Source organism: Atheta coriaria, unplaced genomic scaffold (genome assembly GCF_025399875.1).
Source record: "Atheta coriaria isolate IRGN ID8LTWV9N9 unplaced genomic scaffold, Caltech_Dcor_3.1 hic_scaffold_7_pilon, whole genome shotgun sequence".
Taxonomy (NCBI): Eukaryota; Metazoa; Arthropoda; class Insecta; order Coleoptera; family Staphylinidae; genus Dalotia; species Dalotia coriaria.
In genome coordinates this window covers 10,066,983-10,084,252 of record NW_027045449.1, presented here as the reverse complement: position 1 = coordinate 10,084,252, position 17,270 = coordinate 10,066,983, and the positions used below count along the sequence as shown (strand labels likewise).

The 17,270-nt window shown below is 38.6% G+C and overlaps 3 protein-coding genes across 8 annotated transcripts; 2 read left to right on the top strand and 1 right to left on the bottom strand.

The window, feature by feature from the left end:
* Positions 1 to 561: 561 nt before the first annotated feature.
* On the top strand, positions 562 to 12,817 carry LUBEL (Linear Ubiquitin E3 ligase). 6 transcript variants are annotated; one of them, XM_065306705.1, is made up of 23 exons: positions 562 to 772; positions 1,634 to 1,717; positions 1,781 to 1,940; positions 2,077 to 2,222; positions 2,289 to 2,435; positions 2,740 to 2,881; positions 2,936 to 3,063; positions 3,121 to 3,315; positions 3,457 to 4,336; positions 4,526 to 4,863; positions 4,929 to 5,117; positions 5,176 to 5,373; positions 5,542 to 5,889; positions 5,969 to 6,209; positions 6,271 to 7,478; positions 7,566 to 10,160; positions 10,309 to 10,506; positions 10,664 to 10,948; positions 10,998 to 11,087; positions 11,146 to 11,493; positions 11,633 to 11,793; positions 12,195 to 12,363; positions 12,611 to 12,817. In XM_065306705.1, exons 1-23 carry the CDS (start codon positions 755 to 757, stop codon positions 12,638 to 12,640), a joined length of 8,298 nt encoding a protein of 2,765 aa, XP_065162777.1. In that variant the 5' UTR covers positions 562 to 754; the 3' UTR covers positions 12,641 to 12,817. The 6 variants fall into 6 exon arrangements, 5 of the variants coding, with proteins under 5 accessions (XP_065162777.1, XP_065162775.1, XP_065162776.1 ...); XM_065306703.1 differs by having other exon boundaries at positions 1,637 to 1,717; positions 6,271 to 10,160; XM_065306704.1 differs by having other exon boundaries at positions 4,529 to 4,863; positions 6,271 to 10,160.
* A 117-nt stretch (positions 12,818 to 12,934) lies between these two features.
* On the top strand, positions 12,935 to 14,202 carry Prosbeta2 (Proteasome beta2 subunit). The gene is made up of 3 exons (XM_065308379.1): positions 12,935 to 13,109; positions 13,223 to 13,402; positions 13,475 to 14,202. The coding sequence occupies exons 1-3, from the start codon at positions 13,051 to 13,053 to the stop codon at positions 14,073 to 14,075; spliced, it is 840 nt and encodes a 279-aa protein (XP_065164451.1). The 5' UTR covers positions 12,935 to 13,050; the 3' UTR covers positions 14,076 to 14,202.
* rt (Protein O-mannosyltransferase rt) lies at positions 14,094 to 17,211 on the bottom strand. The gene is made up of 4 exons (XM_065308375.1): positions 16,438 to 17,211; positions 15,045 to 16,384; positions 14,772 to 14,989; positions 14,094 to 14,707 (listed from the first exon to the last, which is right to left on the bottom strand). The coding sequence occupies exons 1-4, from the start codon at positions 16,737 to 16,739 to the stop codon at positions 14,228 to 14,230; spliced, it is 2,340 nt and encodes a 779-aa protein (XP_065164447.1). The 5' UTR covers positions 16,740 to 17,211; the 3' UTR covers positions 14,094 to 14,227.
* Positions 17,212 to 17,270: the final 59 nt, after the last annotated feature.

Below are 17,270 nucleotides of genomic sequence, written 5' to 3'. Positions count from 1 at the left end.
TCTTTTAAATATTAACAATTCACACTCACCTATTAACACAAACTCTGTAAATTGTGTTTTATTTATAAAAAACAAACGAATTTTGACTTTAACTGTCAAATAAAACGTTTAAGAATAAAGTTTCAAACGACTGCATTTTATATGTAATGTTGGTTGCCTATCTTCTTTAAAAATGCAGTGATGCCAGTCTTTTCACATACAGGATAATTCAATTTATATCAACTTTGAAACAAAAATAAAAACAGAAATATGTGTTTCTAATCTCAAATATGCAATTTGAATGACATATAGCAGCTGCATTAGCTGCTTTCAAAGCCGAAATATCAGATCCAACTATAATAAACATTTCTTAATTGTTTTCCGGGACGTCTGGCGCATTATTATGCATTTGAGCGTTGAGCTTTAGCGCCGATGGTGAAATCTAATGTAAACTCATAGAATACAGACATTTTTCCTTCACGTCGTATTTATAGTCGTCGGGCGGCGATGTTTGGCAAGGTGACAAAGCGGCCGGCTAATTTTAGTCGCGCCCTGTCCAGCTCTCGGGCGTCGCGACGCTCTCGCCGCCAGCGAGTCCGTCGTGTCGTGCCACCGCTCGCGGAAGTGCGCCGCCGGTTCCTTCTCGACGATGTCATCATCACACCACCATCAATTTCAATAATATTTTAATTAAAAAAATGAATTTTATTCAAAACGCGTTTGTGTGAAATCAAAGTGTAATTAACAAGTTGTGAGTGAATAAAATTTACAAAAAATGAATAATAATAATAATGTAAGTTATTATTTAAGTTACTTAAGTTTGAGTCATCTAATAGCACAACGACCGTTTAATGTTCATAGTTCACAGTTAGTCATGCATTGGTTAAACAATAGTAGAAAATAGTTTGGCAAAAGATCAGAGAGATTTCTTTTAGTTTCGACCGCTAGCCGCCAGGAGTCGCCGAAAACTTCCTGTAAATCTACGCAAACGCGGTTTACGATGCTCGTGGATATTTGCATGAACGCGAGCATAATGCGTTTGTATTTTTGGATTGACCGAACGAAATTTCGCCGCGATGCCCTAATATATTTATTTACAACGAGGAGCATTCCGTGCGTTTACTACGAACTTTCTCAACTTGCGTCTGTGCGAGCGCAATTGGGCCAAATTTAAGCCAACATTTTAACTTGATTTAACCTCATTTTTGACACAATTTTGTGCAAATAGGTGTGTGACACATGCATATAAAAATAAAACATGATTAATTTCTATTTATACACAAATGGCATTCAAAATTTATATAAAATCAGTTGATACACGTTCAGAAAACACTAATAAATAAATTTTATATTTGTAATTCCTGTCAAACGCAATTGCTTGAGTAGTAAATTGATTCCTACATTGATTTGATAAAAATATAGAAAATAAAACTATTTGGATAGTGTCCATATGTTAATTTCTATTAATGTACGAAATGCGTCGCTGTTGAGTGTCTTGAGTGTGGAGCAATTTAATTTTATACAAAACGATGACGAATCTAAGTCGCAACTCGCAGATACTAATTAAAATAGATGATACACAATCCCATTGAGTTATATTTATTGTTTATTCTTGTTGTTTCTATTTTCATACCTGATTTATATTTAAATTCAGAAGAAAAACGGTGGTTGGCAACCGATGGCCATTTCCAATCCGTCCACAAAGCTGAGAAACACTCGAAGCATGCCACAATGGGTTGTAAGTGTTGCCTACGTTGTCTTAATGTCAAATATTTTAAGATATATCACTTAAAATGTATAGAATAAGTCAGGAGGTGGTGTGCCTCCACCACCCATACCAAAAGAAGTGAAAAACGGCACCGGAAAGAAGCGTATGGAAGAACCTGAGTATGAAGTCATTGATTTTGGGTCCCAGAATTATTCCAACGCGCCTCCACCTTTACCAAGTAAACCACCAGGACGTACGTTGATTTTAAACCATAAAAAACTAAAATATAAACATTTTTGTGTATATTTTTGATGTTTTTTGAAGATTTTAGAATAATTTTGATGTTTTTTTGTGTTTTTACTTTGTTTAATGATTATTACAAAATATAGAAAATGGTAAATCTGATGGTAAGCATTGTGAGCTCTGCGGGTCTTCGGTACCATCTGTACGTTGTGAACAATGTCAACAAATCTTCTGTCTTTCATGCGATGACATGTACCATAGACATCCGAAGAGAACAACTCACATCAGACGAGTATGATTTTTATAAAAATTTTGTTTATTGAAAAGTTATTTTATTTCTATGATGATTCCTTTGAAGGCTTTGGATTTCCGTCAACAGTCAAGACCGCCTCTTCCCCCAAAAGGTGAACTTGTAGCCCCACCTCCAGTTCCGCCCCCACGCCGCCGTCGTTCCGGTTCAGTCGGCCCGTCACCATGTCCATCACCAACACCACAACGCTCCCAGGTAGGGTTATGTTGCTGCTAGTCCTTCTCTACTTCTCTGATATAATACTACCCCCACCCGAAAAGCTTTAGCTAATAAGAACTCATTAAAACCTTATAATGATAATAATAATTTATGTACATAGTGATTAATCAGATTGTTGACAATAATAAACGATTTATGTTGCGCTTCCTGTATGAATTTCGCACATACACATACAGAAACACAAACTCAATCAAAATCAGCTTCCCTTTAAGGACTATTGTTGCTTAGTTGAGAGAGAGTTGAGGTCGTGGCGCATTCAGAGCAGGAAAGTTGATTTTAGATGATGGGAATGATGGGAATCGGAGCGGGCAGCATGGCGACGCTGCCCAGGAAAGATTCATCGATGATGAACCAGAATTGGAAGGATAAAATGGGCAGCAGTTTGAAGAATTTGGTCAAGAGACCTTTACCACCAACACCAAGTAGAATATTTGCATTTCCCCAAAGATATTTTGTTACATTTGAGTGTTTTTCAGGCAGTGCAGGAAGTGGGTTCATGAGAGACTTACCAAGTCCATCCCTCCAACAGAGATACAAACAACACCAGGAAATAATGCGTGGGACTACTCCCAATTTACCAACGACTGTCTCAAATGAACCCAAGGTACTGAAATGCAATAATTTCATGTTGCTAGCATCTGGGTAACTAAATTTGTTTCAGAACTTTGATCGGTGGACTAATAATGAAGATAACTGGACACCTGCCAGAGCCAGGGCTGGTAGTGTAGTCGAACCCACTCCTGTTCGAAAATTCAGCAACAGTTCAATGCCAGGACACGCCCATAACCCGGCGCATAGTTCATCCGTGTTTGATCTAAGCAACCCGTCGACACCCGGCTTTCAACCCATGCACCAGGTAACCAATAAATAACCAAATTGCATCAGTCACATTACTGTCACATTTTGAAAAATTTACTACATTTAAATTGTTTGTGATGATATATTCGTACTTGCAAAATCATTTGTTTAAATAATGTTCAATTCCAATCAAAATCAGGTACATTCAATGGCCCAACTCAACTGTCCCACATGTACCCATCACGGTGCTGCGAATCAAGGACAATGGGTAGATCCATGGATGCATCCACATCATCATCATGGCAGTAATCTAAGTCTTAATATGCCACCCATGAGCCCGCACTTCCCACCGCCTCCTCACATGCATGGAACACCACAAGGTTGGATGGGTGGGGCATGGATGCCGCATCGTATGTATCCTCCACCGCCCATGATGCCACACACGCATTCACGACCAGTTTCACCGACGCAAAGCATCAAGAGTAGGAAATCGTACGCGACGAGTAAAAAATCACGCGGGAAATACCGCCGTGAAGCTTCGACTTCTTCCGGAAGTGAATCGGAAGAAGAACGCGATGATTCCATTGACGAACGACGTTCCTCCATGGGCGAATCACGACGACGTCATTCGAAACGATCACATCAATCGGTGCCTAGAGATTTACAAAGGCGGAATACCATTGAAGGATCATCACGAGCGAGTGTTGCTAGAAGTGTTACAAGCAGGAAGTCTAAGTCTAAGATGCGTAGTCCTTCGTTAAGCTCCGATCCGGAAATGGATCTTAATGATGATTCTATCAATGATGACAACTCAAAGAAACAGGGTTGGGAGTGTAATCACTGCACATATTTCAACGAATCTGATACAAAAGTATGCCTGGTGTGTTGTAAGACCAAAGATCTTCCCCAGGATACAGAACCTGGCAATATCGAAGTGGAAGTCAAAGAAATTCAACCGAAACTCAACACCAGTGACTTTAGCGAAACAGAATCTGTTCAGAATCGTTTGGAAAAGCTCCAGTTGCGTCGCCAAAGCCTCAAAGAACAAGAGAAACTCCTGCTGGAAGAAAAGAAAAAAGGTAGGAGTCGCAAAATATCCTTTTGGCCCGGGACGAAATTCATGTCGAGCAAAATTACCAACTAGCCATCTTAAAAACTCACTAAATTAAATTTAAAAGACAAGAGACTTTGTGTTTGTGTGTGTTGAGTGTGTTTAAGTTGTGTGTACTGAATGTGGACGCAAATTAATGTTAAGTACATTGTTCCAGAAGATGAAGTGCAACAAGTAAATCAAGTGGTACCCGTATCAACGGCAGAAACAAAAAAAGAGTGCGATTACAGTGTGGTTAATAAAAAGAAATCGTGCGGTGTTGGAACGTCTACATCCACAACAACTTCAGCGACGGTTACCAACGAAAAGAAAATGGCTACGACTGGTACCTCTACAGGTACCACCTCAACTGAAGTTGAAACAGAAGTTAAAGAGGTTAAAACAACCGATTCTGAAGTTCAAGCTATTGCCGTTGAAACTCAACCTGACAGGGAACGAGTTTTTGTTACAACCAGCACTGGTACATCCCCACCACCACAGGAAATATCCACTCAGGTAACCTAACCTCAATTAAAACATTTTTTCCGAATGATTTATTAATTTTTGGACGGTTTTTTCAGACTTATGAAGATGTCCCACTTGAAAATCGTAAAGCACGTAGTAGTGGACGCTCACGAAGGTTCAAACCTACCAGGAGACATGAATTACAACGGTCTAATTCATTACATAACACGTTATCACCCAGTGATGAATGGTCACTGCCCCGCACTTTAAGTAAACATTCTTTAATGTCAACAGATGATTATCAGGTACACCAATTGTTTAAAAATGAAGAAATTCAATGTTTTTATAAATAAATATTTGTAGAGTTTACCAGGAAGCCCAAGAGATCAAAGCCCAGAACCATTTGAATTTTATGAACCAATGCGTTCATCAAAAACCTCCCCGCATGGCGGTGGTAGTATGGGCCAGAGAAGTTATTATAGCATAATGGATCTACGACGTCCGGAACTGTATCAAAATGGCGGTCAGAATCGACGCCAAAGCCACGACTATGGATACAGGGTACAGAAACGTGTTGCAATACTCTTTAAAAACTTTAATGCTTTTCTTTGTGTTGTGCGGAATTTTTAATTATAAGGTTTTATGAGTTATCCCCAAGTTCCATAACCTCCAAAATTTAAAATGACTACAAATCTGTTATGTTTTATTTATATTTTGATTTATTTACAGAATACGCCTCCTATGCTCACAAGAAAAGATGAATACTTTGATAAAGTAAAGAATCAAGGTCTGGAACTAGTAAAATTATTACGAGAAGCTGAAATGCATCGCTATACAGCTGATGAGGTCCAAGCTGCTATGGCCCATTGTAAGGATGAGAATCCTATCGATTGGTTGAAGCAGAATTGGGATGGTACCATCACAAGCGTGCAGACTTTAGCTACTCAATTGGGACGCGAAGGTCCTATTAATATAATTGGCACTGTTTCGGAGATTGAGGCAAGGGATGCGTTGCGGAAACACAAGGGTAATGTCTGGGATGCCGTACATGAATGCGTCGACCAACGTCAAAGAAAGGTAAAATTTTGGAAAACGTGTTTGAAGTTTTAAATAAGTAAATAAAGCAGTTTAAAATTTTGTTTGGTTTTTCTTGTAGTATGGAGAGTTGGCATCTCGTGGTGACTTTACCCGCGAGGACATTGTGACGGCTTTGACTGCCCACCATGGTGAGACAGAACCCGCGTTCTTGGAGCTTTCCAAAATGCAACTTAAACCGTTTTTAATGCGCATTTGGGGACCTCCATCGGTGGGTACGGAAAACGAGGCTGGTAACGTTGCACCTGTTGCAATGTTAGCGGAACAGGCAAGGGCGGCCATTTTGGAAAATAAGGGGGAAGGTAGATACACCTCTAAAACTCAATAATTTAGTGTTTAATGATGAGTTATGTTTGTTTATAGAGGCTGTAAGTACTGGGGTTGCGATTGATAGCAATGTGCAAGCGGTGAGTACAAAACCCTCTACCTCTACCCAAAATGTGCAACAGCAACAGCCGGCACTGACTAGCAGTCAAGATGCTATTCGTGATTATGTGCAATCTGTTGCACAAACTTATTTACAACAACAGGGAACTTCCCGGCAAAGCTCTGCAGGTCAATTTGATGAAGAACTTAGGCTTCAGCAACAAGCTATTCAAGAACAACTTTTAAGAGAACATGAATTGCAAGTACTACAACAACTTCAACAGAAACAAGAGGAGGAACGTAAAATAGAAGAACTAAGAAAACAGGAAGGGGAACAAAGACGTCAAGATGAGTTACGTCGTGTTGAAGAAGAACAAAGACGTCAGGATGAGTTGCACCGTCTTGAAGAAGAACAAAGACTTCAAAATGAAATTGAACGTTTAGAAGCAGAACAGAGGGTTGTTGAAGAACAGAAACGTTTAGAAGAACAAAAACGCTTAGATGAAGAACTGCGTTTGCAGGAAGAACAACTTCGTTATTTTGCTGAACAAAAACGTCTTCAGGAAGAGCAATTACGTTTACAAGAAGAAGAAAGGTTAAAAGCAGAAGAACTAAGACGTCAACAGGAGATTGAACTATTGCAAAAAATACAATTGGAGGAAGAAAGACTCTTAAAACAAAAAGAACAACAACAGTTACTTATAAAACAACAACAGCAAGATCAACATTTACAAATGTTACAACAACGATTACAACAACTAGAACAACAAAGAATTGAACAAGAACAAGCTCAGAAAGCTTCAGTACCAGAAATAATTCCACCTCAGACTGTGGATAGTCCTTCAACAGTTGTTCAACCTCCGAAAACTGAGGTTTCTAATAATAGTTTACAGTTGGATGCAATTCAAGCACAAATACAACAGGAAATTGATATTTTAGCACAAGCTGAAGTTGCTGTTGAGGCTGGTAGTTCTAGTCCTAAAGAAAAGAAAACTAAAACAAAGAAAAAGACAAAAACCACGGCTCCAGTAAAGAATATTGAAACACCAGAAAGTGTACAATTACCAACACCTGTTGTTGTAGATCATAATGAGTCGCCTACCCTTTCCGTTCTTCCTGAAGTTCTTCCTTCTTCAACTGCGGTGCAGAATCTAAGCGAATTCGTCTCGCCGGTTTTGGATACGAGCACCGCCTTGGACTTCGACGTAAGTACATCTATCCTACCATCTTCTGCTTCTGCGTCCACATCATTATCTTCTTCATTCGATCAACCCCAATCATTGCCTTCACAGCAATCAAACGCAAACGGTAACACAACTGACTTAAATCACGAGACACATAGTAATCAAAAGAAGGATCCAAAAGAAACAGTGAGCAATGAAGAAGCACGCAGTGAATGTTTGGAAAAGAGTAGTACTGTAATTCGGGTATCTACCAAGGGTAATATGGTGTTCCAACCCAAAGCGGAAAACGAAGCAGATCCAGAGAGTGAACGTGATACCAGTGAAAGTGAAGAGGTTTCCGAAAGTGAAACGTCTGAGTCGTCAAGTTCTGAAACTGAGGAACAATTTGTTGATGCTCATGATTCGTCTCCTACGGATAGCAAAGATTTGAATCAGAAGAAGCATGGTAACAATGAAAACACTAAAGTTAGCACTTCAAATATTATTCTTAATCAAAACGAAACAAAACCAGAAAGACATGAGATTGTAATGCATGTTTCAGAATTAAGCAAAGAAAACAAAGCCCAGATTGAGGACGTACCGCGGGTTCTCCCAGAAAGGGCTACTTATCACGCGGAATATAGAGAAGATTTATTGGAGATTGAAGAGACTTTGGATATAAATGATTTTAATACTAAAAATATAGAAGAAAATACCAATTTTGAAGAAACTGAAGAAGTTGTTTTTGATAAAGTGGACATTTTGATTCCTTACGTTCAAGATGACAGCACGGTTCATAGAGTAATGAAACCAAATGAAGAGAGTGCTCAGGTTTCAGAATCTGAAGTTTTGGAGATTCCAACGGGAAGTGTAGAAGTTGTTGAGTCTGATGTTGTTGAAGCTGATAGACATTTTGAAGCTCCTGGTACTTCGGCATCGGGTGTTGAAAACAAAGAAATAAAAACTGAATTAGAAAACGAAGAAACCGGAAGTTTACCTTTGGCTATTGACAATCAAAGTAAAACAGGAAATAATTCTATGTCCAAGGTTAAAAAGGGCAAAAAGACCAAAAAAGGCAAAGTTGAAGCAAAACCTGCGCCAGTTCAAGAAGTAATTCAAAGTTCAGAACCAATTGTAGAACAACCTGAAGTTAGACCTGAAGAATCAGTTGTTGTTGTAGTAACGCCTGAAGTTTTAGAACCACAACCTGAAAATTTGGCCCACGAAGAACAAATAACTACAAATATACTTGCCACAGTCCCTGAAGAGGTCTCTGAGCAAGTCCCCGAGGAACCAGCTTCTACAAATCAACCTCTGATTATATCAGAAGAAGTACAACAAGCTCCACTAGAAGATTCTAACACTCTTGAACAAGTTTCTACTGTAGTTCCCAATGATCAACCTTCGGCAACCAGTCAACCTGAAAATATAAACCAAAATGACTCAAAACCAAAGAAGAAACTTAAAAAGGTAAAAGCAAAAGCACCAGGTATACCAAAAGTAATTCAAAAACCACCCACAACTGAAAATGTAGAATCTATTTTACCAGAATCTGAACAACCGTCACTGGAATCCATAGACCTACCAAAAGTGTCAACCACAGTCCAAATGGCCCAAAATAGTCAATGCAGTATTCCATCAACCGAACCTGCCAGTCCATCTTTGACAAGAAAACCATCAAGGATTCCTATATCAAGACAAATGTCTTTGAAGAGTGATCCAAGCACAAGCAAATCTCCTTCACTTTCTCCAACTAAACAACAATCACCAACAAAGGAAATTAAACCAAAACCAGCAGTACCACAACAAGCTACAACTACTAAATCGAGTAATCAAAGTGTTAAACCAACAGTTGAAAACAATAAAAAAGAAAAAGTTGAAAAGAAAACCTCAAATGAAGAAAAACTAGATGTACAAGCTTTAGAATCTCAAAGGATGTCTCCAGCAATCACTTCTTCATCAGCTGAAGATGACCAACATCACGAACCACCACCAGCCGCTCCCAAAAGTAAACAAACAACACTCATGAATAAAGCAAGAAAGTTTGTACAAGTTGCGAAAGATCTTCTTCACGTATCATCTTCATCGTCATCATTTGAAGAAGAAGAAGAAGAACACAAACCACAATCTTCAAAAATAAGTCCCATTGTAAAAGAAGACAGTAATGATAACAACTTTTTAAAAGAACCTTCTCCAATCAAAGCAATGAAGAAAGTGAATTCTTTGGATTCGAATGCCAGTTCAACCAAACAACAATCATATACAAAATCCCTTGATAACGATAGTGATTCTTCAGTGTCAGAAAGCAATCTGGATGAATTAATCTCAGACTCAGATATTGACTCAAACAGTGATGAATACATCGAAGAACAAAGAGATATCATGGATGCAAAATTACAAGAACTGGCGGATAAAATGGATCGCCTCACAGAAGAAATCATTGTCGGACAATTAGAATTATTAGAATCTGATGAAGGTAGTGATGACGAATCGGAATATGACGATGATGAATCACCTGAAGATCACACCTCAGAAGAAGATAGTGATGAAGGTGCTATACCCCAAAATCAACACTTTCAAGTGTTAAACGAAGAAAACGAAGTTTCTGAGTCTGATAGCGATGAGCAAATTGAACCAGTTGATTCTAAGCTTATTTTTACTGAACAACTCACCACGGACTTGAATGTAGAAATCAAACAACCGACTGACTTGGAAGTCATGGAGGTAAAGCGTGATACCCCGAAATTGAACCTTCATTAGTTGATTCGTGTGTCATCTTGCTTTAATCAATGAACGAATTTATCATTTTTCATTTGCTTGTTTTTGTTTTAAATATTTAAAGTTGTCACGTTGTTTTGTTGTTTATTTACAGAGACAGGCACGTCGTTTACTTGCTGAAGGACAAGTGGAAAGTTATCAACAAGCTGAACTTGCTGTTAGTTTAATTTCTTTGAAGTTTACTGCTGAAGAAGCTTTGGAAGCTGTCAAAGATTGTCATACATTAGACGCGGCTGTTGCATTTTTACAACAAGAGTGTGAATTATGCGCGGGGAAATACGCCATGAATAAGGTACGAATTATTTAACAACCAAGAGAAAACAGATGATAATTTGAATGTAATATTAACACTATTAACAATAACAATAAATTGTAACTGTTAAACACTCAAAAAATTAATTTTTTCTTTGTTTCTGCTTTAAATGTTTTTAAATTATATTTCTATTTAGATGGTGACCATGCTCCGGTGTACACACACATGTTGTCGTGAATGCGCTCAGAATTACTTCACAATTCAGATCACAGATCGTAATATCATGGAATGCATTTGTCCATTTTGTAAACACCCGGAACTCTACAGCATTGACATCAGTGAAGATGATGTATCAGATTATTTTGCAAACTTAGACATTCTTCTCAAGGGAATCTTATCTGAGGATGTCCACGAACTGTTTCAACGTAAATTAAGAGATAGAACTTTAATGCAAGATCCAAATTTTAAGTGGTGTGTGCAGGTAATATTAATATTTTAAATTTTACCGACAATAAAGTTGATTTTTACAGTGTTCAAGCGGATTTATAGCAAATCCACGCCAAAAACGTTTGGTTTGTCCGGATTGTAGAAGTGTGACTTGCGCACACTGTCGTAGACCAGTAAGTTTTTATTATTCTTTGTTTATTTTTTGTTATATTGCGTTTATTTTGTTTAAAGTGGGAAAAACAACACGAGGGTATTACTTGTGAGCGTTTTTCCGAATGGAAGGAAGCTAATGATCCTGATAAGTCACAATCAGCGGTTGTGAAGCATCTAGCTGAGAATGGTATATCTTGCCCGAAGTGTAACTTCCGGTTTTCGTTGGCGCGCGGAGGTTGTATGCATTTCACATGTACGCAATGTAAACATGAGTTTTGTTACGGTTGCTACAAACCGTTCACAATGGGTGCAAAATGCGGTGTCAGCGATTATTGTGCCAAGTTGGGACTTCACGCTCATCATCCAAGAAACTGCCTGTTTTATTTAAGAGATAAAGAGCCTGGTGAACTGGAACATTTATTAGTTGTATGTATTTTTGATTTTGACTTAAAATGCATTGTTGATCAATTGTGTGGAGATTATGCGCAACCCACATTACAATGCTAACAGAGTTGCCATTTTTTATGTTTTTGTGTTTTTTCATGAATTTGTAATAAAATTTTAGGTAGCTAAAGTTAAGTTTGATAAAACTGGCCCAGCAGATAATGAAGATAACGCTTCCGCCTTACCAAAATGCCCAATTCAACTACAAAAAGAAACCCCTGCTGGTTTAATTGATGCCGTGTGCAGTGGAGAAGTTGTCAAAGGAAATGCCGGACTTTGCAGGTAATTTTTATGTATAATAATAATATTTTCATCATATTTAGGGTAAAAGAGAAATAAAATTAAACTTGCTTGTAAATCATTTTGCAAACACGAACGCCACGTGGAATTCTAGGCCGCATTACATCGAATATCTCTGCCTACTGATTCGTGAAAATCAAGTAGACCCAATGGCAATCCTCAGCGCCGATGACTTGGAGACGGTAGTACGAAGAGCGGCAAAACGCCTTCCGCCAAACGCGTACGGCACACCCCGCAACATCTATCGCAATCGACTGAGCCAGGTGCTTTTGCCGAGACTTTGATTTCGAATGATTTGCACCCGCGCAATATAATATTTTGATGCTCCCGTAACACGATTTACATTCCCAGCGTACTTTTTCTGTGTGTATTACTCGTTATAGGCTGCACTACATCGAGTATTTAGTCGGGCTGATTGGCAAGCACAAAGTGGATCCCATTAGCATTCTGGACCTGGTGGAGGTCACCCAGGAGCTGCGGCGTCGCGGCCGAGCGATTGCTGACCGACCAGCGGGCCACTCCGAGTATCAGTATCGCGTAATGCTCTCGAAGGTAAGTTACCGTGATAAATCGAGTAACTTACAACAAAAAAAAAAAAAGAAACAAAAAGATATGGCCCGCGCAAGCGCGAAATTACACAAATGGGATCTGCTTTATTGCTTCGCAAGTTGCCCTCGTTGCGATTTTGGAGTTTCTATCATTTTATCAACTAACATCACATAACTCATAACGATTTTCATTGCACGCTTGAGTTTTATGGCGTTTAAAGTTCTATGAAATTAATGGTTTTTGTTTGTAGATTGTCGTGGAGCAGATACCGTTAGATTAATTATGGGAATGATGGATGACCTTTAGTGGAACTTTGCAGTTCGTCCCCTTCAACACGTTCTTATTAAAGTATTCAACGTTTAATGTTCACTGTAATAAATAATATATACTATCCGAAATCGTTATGTTATGTAAAGTTGTTTTTCATTATTAATAAATTTTGGCTTTAATTTTTGAATGGTTTATCTTCATCATTCAAAACCTCAAAAAAGTTTTTAAAAAAACTTCTTTCTGATTACCCTGTATGTTACTGTGAGTTTGTAACATTGGCAACGCAGCATTTTCACCAACGTTATAAAATTGTAGTGGGGATATTGTGGAACTTCAAAGCTTTTGCATTATCATCTATCCCTCTGAGGTTTTGTTGTATCGCAGAAGGATTTGCAGTTTTGTATTTATTAACTCGTCAAAATGTTTACGTTGTGCCCACAAGTTGAAGCCCCAGGTTTCTCTTTCGAGAACTGCAAAAGGTGAGTTAAAATGAAAGATTTTACATTTTTTGTACCGTCATTCAACTCTAACCTCTCCGGTGTCTTTCAAAAACAATTTTTACTAAATATTAATTATTAATAATTAATTATAGAAATGCTACGATGAACGGCAAGGGATTTCCGGTCCCTAAAGCAACAAAAACCGGTACAACCATCGTCGGTATTATTTATGCTGATGGTGTAATTTTGGGTGCTGATACAAGAGCCACTGAAGACACCACTGTCTCTGATAAAAACTGTGCTAAGATTCATTATCTTGCCCCCAATATGTAGTAAGTATTTAACATTTAAACTTGTAAATATTATATCTAAATGATATTTTAACTAATTTTTGTGTAAATTAGTTGCTGTGGTGCTGGTACAGCAGCTGATACAGAGATGACCACAAATCAAATCTCTAGCCAGCTTGAATTGCACCGTCTGTACACCAATCGGGTAGTCCCCGTGGTCGCTGCAAACACCATGCTCAAGCAGTATCTGTTCCGTTATCAAGGACACATTGGTGCAGCTCTTGTGCTTGGAGGTGTGGATAATTCCGGACCTCATCTATACTCAATCTATCCTCATGGTTCCACTGATAAACTACCCTATACTACAATGGGTTCAGGTTCTTTGGCTGCAATGGCAGTGTTTGAGTCCAGATGGAAGCCAAACCTCACTGAGGAGGAAGGCAAACAACTGGTGCGTGATGCGATCGCCGCTGGTATCTTCAACGACTTAGGTTCTGGTTCTAACGTGGATCTTTGCGTTATCCGCAAAGGTAATGTCGAATATCTACGCACATACGACGAGGCAAACAAAAAAGGAGTCAGGCAGTCGTCATACCGCTATCCAAGGGGCACCACTGCTGTTTTATCAACAAAAACCGCAAAGATTGACGTGTCTGATGTCACAGTTAAGTATTTTGATGAGCCACAAGGGGAATCAATGGACACCTCGTCTTAATAAAATCAACCACAACACTTTCGTATGCTTAACGTTTATAATATAAATAACACGTATATATTATCTTCAAATAATGGACGGTGTTGTTCGCTTTTTGGTTATACAATAAAATAAAATATCTCTTATACTTTCATAGATTCATCTTAAGTCACTTAGGTGTTTTTATGAACGATGAAGTCCCACGTGTCGCGCCATCTTAGCTTCAAAATGTCGTCAGTCGATAAATCAGTCACACCGTAGCTTAATACGGTGAATTTCTTAAATACGAACGCGACACAGCAGACCCAAGTTAAAATACCAATGATAAAACTATACTTAAGCCACTTTTGCTTGAGTAAATGGAAAACATGTTCGGCCATCGCGGCAGTCAGTAAAACTTTAAAAGTAAACGCAGGCAAGTAATGATGCAGGAATAAAGTGCGCTCGACGAAGAAATAAGGCACGTAGTGGATTAAATAACCCAGAAAGAAAACTTCGCCGAAGAGGAGAAACGATGACCATTGCGTTTCGTCAATATCGAAACAATGTCTGCGCCGGCGCAGTAAATAAAACACTAATAAGGCGGAATACAGCGCTAAAGAGAACGTTGCAGAAAACCAAACGATGATATTACCCAATAAATGAATTTGTGCCTGTAAATATAATAATTATAGCATTAGTGAACTAGAAAAATTAATTTTTATGATTTTTACTTACATTACTAGTCTGTGAGACGTAATAAGCGATTCCGCGTGACATCAATGGCCATTCGAGCGGTTCCGAACTGTACATGTGATTCTGCACTCCATCCGTATTACTGAATATCATTTTATAATGCAACTCGTAGAATTTGTCCCAGAAAGACAATTGCGTTGCGGCTGTCGGTATCATTTCCGCGTTGACTAAATCTCTTTCACGTTCTTTTTGATCTTCAGCTAATTAAATACAAAAATTACAAACATTTTCTTTCTGTTTTAAGCTTTTACTTACATTTTGTATATCTGTGCTCTTCAACATTCCAAACAGTATCATCCTGAATAATAATCCGGTCAGTCACGACTTCGTGCTGATGAAAACCCCAATCCGGCAATTGTTTCCCCGTGAATTTTAACGCCTGCCCACTGTTTACATGAATCAATCGCACAAGACTCTGAATTGTGTTCCATGTGTCACCATATTGGTCCCGATTGAGAATCTCTACCTTCCACATATTTTGCGCAGGCATTGAAACATTGTAATCAATATAACAAGAAACTTCCTGACATTGTGGTGACATTGGTGCTGCAACATCATGCGCATTCAATGCTCTGGAAGTGATTCCATGAACAAATTGAACAACGTCGCCATGTTTTATGATATCTGCGGGTTGCTCCACAACTAAATCATTTTTATCCGGGCGTTTTACTATCCACCAGTTGTTTACGTCCTTAAATGAGTAGCAGGACACTTGTTGCTGGTGGCTGGAACCTCTTTTATCGTTATATCGTACAGGATATACGTGTTGATGTGAATGAAGCCAGCATGTTCGTCCGTGAGTGTGTCTTAATGTAACCTGTGACCCGTGAGAAATATACAATGGCTGACCTTTTGTGATGGATGCTAGGCCACCCTCTAAGCTTGCTTGAAAAGCGCTTGTCATGATACTATCATGCGGGCCAGCTTTGTGTAACGTCTCCAAGTGAACATAAAATACACCAACGTAGATAAAAGTCGGTACAGTTAAACCTATCATGAGTATTGTGAAAAATTCGCGTGATAATTGACGATCGCTTCTTGTGGTGTCCGCCATTTTGCGCCACAAGTCAAAAGCAATAATCGTTGCTCCTAACGCACAAGAATAAAAACCGACGTATTTTACGCTCAATGCGCATGTGAGACTTGCACATCCTAAAGCAAGCCATAGAAACCAACCGAATGAGTACACCCGCCATCTTCTGTACTTTAAAATGCATAAAATGCCAAACAAGGCAAAAAATAGCAATGGAGTCTCCATTAAGATGAACCGACTTTGTGTAAGCATTGCATTATCAAACAATAATAACAATGCAGCTAGAATTGCAGTCCATTGCGAGAGACCCAACTCAAACATTAAGTGATATGCAGTTGGGATGAGTAGACTTCCAAATAAAGCTGGTACTAGCCTCAATGCAAGCAGTGGAACATTTTCGGTGTATGATGAACCAATGCGGTCGAATTTAAATTTTCCATCGTAGCCGGTTAGAAAAGCGACAGCAGCGACGAGTTGTTTACCCAAAGGTGGATGCACATCAAAGAAGAATGTGTTTTTTAAGTATAGAGAGATGTATTTACCATAATGGAGCTCATCGAAGCTGAAAAACATTTTAAATTAAATGAAATTATAAATGAATCAGTATAAACTTACACAATGTTTTTAGGCTCATCCAGTCTGTACATTCTTGTCAAAACAGCAATAATAAAAAGAGTCATTGACACCATGTCAACATCCAAGCGTAATTGAAAATATTTCTTCTTCAATTCTTTAGTTTCCATTTTGAGTGTTTCACTATAAACAATTCCATTTTTATTTGCACTTGTGTGTTTAGCATCTTCATTAATATCTTCAATTGATTTCTTCTCAAATGTCAGTTTACTTTTAACTTCATCGTTGTCCGCTTTGCACTGATTTAGTTTATATTTCTCCTTCGCTTTGCTTTTCGTTTCCATTGTATTTCACTTGTTTATTTACTTTGTTAGCTGGCGTTTGGCGATTTTAAATCCACATCAGCACGCAACATTCCTCGCCGTATTACTAAGCTTAGGAATAGGTCGAAAACCTGTTTGCGCGACTTCGGGACACGTCGTCGTGTGTTGATATCCATTCAGCGTGCGAAGAAGTTGAGGCTTATGAAGTAAGCGAGCTAACCATGAAGCAGTTAACGGTACACGGATTATTACCTTTGCGGGGCATCGCTACGCAGGTAGGAGAGGCCAACAAGGCATACATAGCCACGCTATAATTGCACAGTGTTTAAGGAAGATAGAGGTAGTTGTTGCTTTGCTAATCCTGCTTGACTTGGAAAACAGACATTAGTTGAGGTTGCCAGGATGAGTAGAAATTTAAGTTTTTGTTATCTAAACAAATGTGAAGTGAATGTAACGATAGGCAACTTATGATACAGAATATAGTAAAGAAATACATAGAGCAAAATTACTTTTTTCAGCAATTAATCATAAAAATTAATTAAAAAATTCTCT

Excerpts from the sequence above, each read along its gene's own strand:
- rt (XM_065308375.1), bottom strand. The coding sequence starts at position 16,739 with ATGGAAACGAAAAGCAAAGCGAAGGAGAAATATAAACTAAATCAGTGC. Across the intron at positions 16,385-16,437 it reads GATGAGCCTAAAAACATTGT|CTTCGATGAGCTCCATTATG; the intron begins GTAAGTTTATAC and ends AATGTTTTTCAG. Across the intron at positions 14,708-14,771 it reads ACGTCTCACAGACTAGTAAT|GCACAAATTCATTTATTGGG; the intron begins GTAAGTAAAAAT and ends TTATATTTACAG.
- Prosbeta2 (XM_065308379.1), top strand. The coding sequence starts at position 13,051 with ATGTTTACGTTGTGCCCACAAGTTGAAGCCCCAGGTTTCTCTTTCGAG. Across the intron at positions 13,110-13,222 it reads TCTTTCGAGAACTGCAAAAG|AAATGCTACGATGAACGGCA; the intron begins GTGAGTTAAAAT and ends AATTAATTATAG. Across the intron at positions 13,403-13,474 it reads TATCTTGCCCCCAATATGTA|TTGCTGTGGTGCTGGTACAG; the intron begins GTAAGTATTTAA and ends TGTGTAAATTAG.
- LUBEL (XM_065306700.1), top strand. Across the intron at positions 1,941-2,076 it reads ACCAAGTAAACCACCAGGAC|AAAATGGTAAATCTGATGGT; the intron begins GTACGTTGATTT and ends TACAAAATATAG. Across the intron at positions 2,436-2,739 it reads CAACACCACAACGCTCCCAG|ATGATGGGAATGATGGGAAT; the intron begins GTAGGGTTATGT and ends AGTTGATTTTAG.